At 52.8% G+C, this 6,000-nt stretch overlaps 1 protein-coding gene across 1 annotated transcript in view; it reads right to left on the bottom strand.

Moving 5' to 3' along the window:
- Window positions 1–6,000, bottom strand: part of ANKH (ANKH inorganic pyrophosphate transport regulator) — a 140,678-nt gene that overhangs the window by 2,122 nt on the left and 132,556 nt on the right. The window contains exons 10-11 of the mRNA XM_077771993.1: window positions 3,269–3,398; window positions 298–421 (exon numbers count right to left, since the gene is read on the bottom strand). Of these exons, the coding sequence (XP_077628119.1) occupies window positions 298–421; window positions 3,269–3,398 (254 nt within the window). The remainder of the gene's footprint in view (window positions 1–297; window positions 422–3,268; window positions 3,399–6,000) is intronic.

Raw genomic sequence — 6,000 nt, 5'->3', positions numbered from 1 at the left:
GAGCCCACAGCACCCCACCCCCCATCTCCAAACAGAGATGGGGGCTCTGAGGAGGGGGCCATGCCCTTCCTCCCTGTTAGCATCCCCATTCCCTTGCCTGCCGCCCGTAGCAGGTGCTCAGCGCGTCCTGCGAGTGGGCCCGACCCCAGAAGCTCTGGGCAGCCTCCCACCTACTGTCCGGGCAGAGAAAGAAGGCCTCAGTCTGCATTTCTAACTCTAGACCGGCTTGGGGATGTCACCCGCCAATGCAGAGGTACTTAAGGGGCAGAGGGACCCCGAGCCCCCCCGACAGCATACCCCAGGTAGGGCAGGACCACGAGACTGGTGATGAGGACGATGATGCGCAGCACGGAGCTGGGGGCCAGGACGAAGGTCTTCTTCAGTGTCATCAGCCACCCGGTGAGATGGGCCCTCACGGTGACTGTGGGGACAGCAGAGGGCTCGTCGGCAGCAGCCCGCGCCGCCTCCTCAGCCTCCCCCAGCACCNCACAGATCTGATCTCTCTTCTCTAGAAAACGCAGAGAAAAGTGGCAACTTGCTGGGGAATCAACTTTGACTGTGGGTGAGGAGGGAAGCCCTCTCTTCCCCGGGACACCTGTGTGGGGGCGTGGAGACCAGGGGTCGGGGTGGGCAGGATGGAGTTTTCCTTATTTCCTTGCCGGCCCCTGGAGGCCCCTGGTCATCTCGTCTTCTCCTTCCCTGTGTCCCCTTTGTTCCCACATGTCGCTATTTCACAGAGGCCTCCGTGCGTTCCTGAACCGCCCCCCATCCACGCTAGGGAACTGGGGCGCAGGGCAGGGTGCCCGGCCTGAGCACAACAGAGGGGGAAGCATGGACCGGATTTGGTTTGGGGGGCCACAGACGCTCCTGGTCAGGAAGAAGTGCCCCGGAGGTTTGGATCGGATCTGGAAGGGCAAGAGGCTGGAGGAAGCCCAGTGCTTTGTCCCAGGGTGGGCAGCGCTGGGCTCAGACCTTTGTGTGGGGGCAGGCGAGGCATGTGCTCACTCCTGGGGTGAAAACTCCGGTCCAGGGCACATTCGGAGGGGGGCTCTGCCATCTTCCTCCTTGAACCGGGTGCCCTGCCTGCCCCAGGGGGCGGCGCTGTGTTTATGCGGCACAGAGACACACTCGGGTTTGGCTGAGTGAGAGGGTAAGGGGCGCCCTGGGATGCTAATCGGCTTGGCCCACACCCGGCCTCATGGCCGGAAGGGCTTAGTCTGATAGACACAGAAGTGAGTTGACAGATGAAAACCCACCCCCACCCCAGTCCCAGCTGGAATTCTCTGGGGCCCCCCGCCCCTCCTGCAGTCGGGCTTGGAGGAACGGTATGGGGCGGCCTCCTCGAGGTGGGGTCCCTTCCACAGCTTGGCTCCCCCAGGGTCCCCCCGACAAAGAGCAGACACCACCCCACGGCCACAATCGTCCACGCCTCCATTTCTGCCACAGCTGGGAAGGTGACGCCTGAGAGACCCAGCCTCCAGGAGTGCCTGGCATCTCAGGACAGGGGTGGCTTGTGACCGGATTCAAGGATGGCGCTGTCGGTCCTGACCTCTAGCTCATGGTTCATTTCTTAACTCGGGCTTTGTCGATTCTGGCTTCCCCGCTGAATGATCTAGTGGATTATTTGGGCAATAAGTTGGTTTTTTTTTTAAGATTTTAATTTTAAGTAATCTTTACCCCTAACATGGGGCTCTAACTCACAGCCCTGAGGTCAAAAGCACCACGCTCTACCGACTGAGCCAGCCAGACTGTGCCTGCGCAATACCTGTTTGAATAAGTAATGACAGGGGCGCCTGGGTGGCTCAGTTGGTTAAACGTCCGACTTTGGCTCAGGTCATGATCCTGAGTTTGTGGGTTCGAGCCCCGTGTCAGGCTCTTGCTGACAGCTCAGGGCCTGGAGCCTGCTTCAGATTCTGTGTCTCCCTCTCTCTGACCCTCCCCTACTCATGCTGTCTCGCTCTCTCTCTCTCAGAAATAAATTAAAATTTTTTTTTAAAAAAGAATAAGTAATGACAAGCACTTGGTAGAGAATTGAACTGGTGCAGAGGGGAGTACAGCACAAAGGTCCTTCTCCCAGTCCGGACTCCCAGGCCCTTGTCCTGCCTTCCGGAGGCCCCCCCAGTTTGGGGAGCTGCCTCTAGGAACAGTAAGCGGACACGCAAGCACGTACTGTGCACGCTGCAGACAGACATACAGACACAGGTGGTACATTCATCACAGGGAGAGAAGGAGGCCCAGCCACCACCCTGCAGCGTGCTTCGCTCCTTTGACAAAGAACTGCCTCATGGCTCTACAGTAAGCCTCCGACTGTAGCTATTTGGGAATTTTCAAACTGGCTTAGTTTTCAGCTATGGACATTTTACCTTCTGGCCTCAACTCTGCCCCCAGATTTTTAAAAAAAATTTTATTCTTTTAATGTTTATTTTTGAGAGAGAGAGAGGGAGAAAGCACAGAGAGAGAGGGAGAGACAGAATCTGAAGCAGGCTCCAGGTTCTGATATGTCAGCACAGAGCCCAATGCAGAACTCGAACTCATGAACCGTGGGGTCACGATCTGAGCTGAAGTCAGACGCTTAACCAACTAAGCCCTCCAGGCACCCCTAACTCTGCCCCCAGATTCTTAACTCCAGCACTACTTCTCTTTCTTTGTACATCTGCAGNCGTGTTCCTTTTTAAATAACATATTATAAAACTGACTTCTGAGCAGGAAGTTCTAAGAATTCTAACACGTGCCACCATCAGGGCTCAGACAGTTCTAGGGCCCCCGAAACTCCTCACCTTGTCCCTTTGGGTTTCCTTCTGTATACCGTGTGCACAGCCTCTGACCTTGAAGGACAAATTAGGGCTGTCTGACTCATTTCTTGAACCTTCAGCCTACTGGATAATGTGTTTGCACCTTTCTAATCCACTGTGAAATGTTTTTTTTTAAGTGTCAGCTTTTTTTATTTTTAATGTTTATTTTTGAGAGAGCGAGAGTGAGAGTGAGAGAGCAAGAGCAGGTGAGGTTCAGAAAAAGAGGGAGACAGAAGATCCCAAGCAGGCTCTGTGCTGTCAACACAGAGCCCGATGTGGGGCTTGAACTCTCAAACCCTGAGGTCATGACCTGAGCCGAAATCAAGAGTCGGATGCTTAACTGACTGAGCCACCCAGGAGCCCCATAATGTTACGTTCTTTTTTGGGGCATCACTGCAAACATTTCCAGAGAAAGAAGACTGAATCGGGCGTGAGGGTGAACTGGAATGTTTCTTTCATTCTCTGTGTGTTTTTACCTGGGACAGGGAAGAAGGAGAAGATTCGCAAGGGGACGACACAGAGCTCGGCAAAGGCGAAGTCCACTCCGATGATGTCTATCAAAATCTTCTCGGAAACGTTGGGGGTCCAGAACATCACGAAACAGAGCTGGGGGCAGAGAGCACAGTGAGCGCGGCCGTTAGGGGAAGGTGCAGAGGAGTGAAATGGCATCGGGGCAGGCGTCCCACGGCCCCGAGGAGCGAGGAAAGAGGGGGAATGGCGCCCCCATCCTCAAATGCTGCCGTCCTGCTTTGTTCTCACCTTCGGACACGGGCCCTGGCCCAGCTGCCACATGCGCCCCAGCGGGACCCCAGCAGCGGGGCAGATGTGGCGTGCATCTGAGTGGGTATCCCGGCCAGTGAGGGAGGCCCGCGTGCTCTCATGGGCGGCTTATTAACTACCTTGCTAAGCAGCTCCGTCAGTTCGAGGTGATAGTGCTCAGCACTGTGATTTTTATAGCTTTAACTAAAGAGTTGAAAGTGACCTGAAAGCATCTGGAATGTTCTGCATGCACAGGGCCACACTGAATCAGCACACCTAATGAAAAAGGAAACAGTCGTACTTAAGTTAATGATAGCTTTGGGAGCTCTCCGAGGTCGACTTGAGAGAATAGGAGAAAACATCCACAAAAGGTGCACCTTTGGAGAGCAGATGGGCAAGTGGTAAACTGATTTAACAGACCTGAGCAAATGGCTTTTTTTTTTTTTTTTAAATATTAGAGAGAGAGAGCCAGAGTCAGGGAGAGGGGCGAGAGAGAGAGAGAGAGAGAGAGAGAGAATCCCAATCCATGCTCAGCACAGAGCCTGACACAGGGCTTTATCCCACGACGCTGGGATCATGACCAGAGCCAAAATCAAGAGTCAGATGCTCAACTGACTGAGTCACCCAGGCGCCCCAAAAATGGCACTATCTTAAACTGACTGGGAGAAGCAAGTCATCTCCAGCTCTTCCCTCCTCCCCACCCCCCTCCCCCGGGTCAGGAAATGTGACAGGCACCTCTGGAGAGTGGGGGTGAACGCAGGGCTGAAAGCAGGCTGTTGGAAGGGCTAGTTAGTAAGCAGCTTGTCCACAGTTGCCCTTGCCCAGCTCGTGACTGTGCCCCCTGAACTTGGCAGGGCCCTGGATGTTGTAAAACCGGTACAGTGGAGGGCAGGTGCTGCTCAGGAAAGAGGGGGTGAAGTGAGGATGACATTGAAGGTCCTGTCTTCTTCCTCTGTTCGGTTCTGGTACACAGGAAACCAGCACATCCCTCCCACGGAGGAGGCTCAGGGCTTGTGAAACTGGAGGCCCCCAGTGAGACAGCCACGCCCCCCCCAGCCACCAGCAAGGCCCACACAGGGGACAGGCCACCCCTACTCATACACAGCCGCCACTGGCTTCTGATTCCCCTCCGTATGGATGAGGAGACCGCCAGGGATCACCAGACTTCAAGGAAGGCCTCAGAGCTGAAGAGGCTAAAACAAAGGGAAAAAAGTTGGAGGAAACAGAGACAATGTGGAGAGACAGAAAGATGGACAGGTGTGTGAATGCACGCGTGCTCACGTGCACATACAGAAAGGTGGGGGGGCTTTCCCCCATTGATATTCCCAGAGAGATGGGAGGAGATGCTACATGCACGAAACAAGGACCAAATGGAAATGTTATTTTAAAAAGACATTCCAAGAACAAGAAAGTACTTCTGAAAATGAAAAAGACTAAATCAGAAATAAGAAATTCATACAACAACAGTAAGAGAAAGTGGAAGAAATCTGCAACAAAGATGGAGCCGGACAAAGATACTGGAAGCACATGAGAGTGGATTTAAAGAATGTAAGTCAAGGACTAGTCTAGGATGCTGGATACTCCAACAATAGAAATTCCAGAAAGAGAGAGCAGTGAAAGTTGAGAGCCGAAAGATGAGGCTTTTAAGACCATCCTGGGGTTCATCATGACAATGCAGCTTCGTGGATGAAGAAAGACCCACTATGGTATAAATGACGCTGGAGGCAGAGACAAGATTCTAGAAGCTTCCAGCTGTAGACTGTAGACAGCTAGAAAGTTAGCACCAAGAGTTAGAAGACATGGGTCATTAAGTGAGGAGGGAAGATGGTCTGTATCCTATAGCTCAGAACCAAACTGTCAATCAAGTGTGTTGGAAGAAAGACATCGTCATACGTTCAAGGCCTCAAAGAGTTTCCTTCCCATGCATACTTTTTCAAGAAGCCATTGGGCCAAAGCAAGGGAGTCATGGATGAAGAAAAAGAAAGACACAGGATGGATCTCAGAAAAAAAAGGCCTGGGGAATCCCTGAGAGGGGGTAAGGGGAGATCCTGGGAGGGTTGAGACAGGCCCGCAGGTCAGGTGATCTGCACCAGAGCTGCTCGGAAGAGGATACCCCATTGTCTGAACACATGACGGGGCTTCTGCAATGAAGGGAAAATGGGCGAATGAATTAGTGGCAAATACACAGAAAGCTGAGAAAAATTATAAATAGGGCAGTGATGAAGTCCAGGAAAACCTACAATTTTTTTTCAAGAAATGGAGGGAATCAGAAGCTCAGCTGTCAGAGTTTGCCATAGTCAGAACCCATCTAAAGAGCAGCGGGGTCCTGGGGTCTGGGAGTATGAAAAGCGGGGAGCGGGCAGCCTAGGGGAACGGCTACTGTTGGTAACAATCTTTAGAGAACCGGCTTTAAAAAATTATTTTAAGTTACGCTTATTCTAGGTATAAG

Source organism: Crocuta crocuta, unplaced genomic scaffold (genome assembly GCF_008692635.1).
Source record: "Crocuta crocuta isolate KB4526 unplaced genomic scaffold, BGI_CrCroc_1.0 scaffold51, whole genome shotgun sequence".
NCBI classification, from domain to species: domain Eukaryota; kingdom Metazoa; phylum Chordata; class Mammalia; order Carnivora; family Hyaenidae; genus Crocuta; species Crocuta crocuta.
Note: the sequence above shows the minus strand (reverse complement) of the source record. Positions and strands in the feature narration are given on the sequence as shown.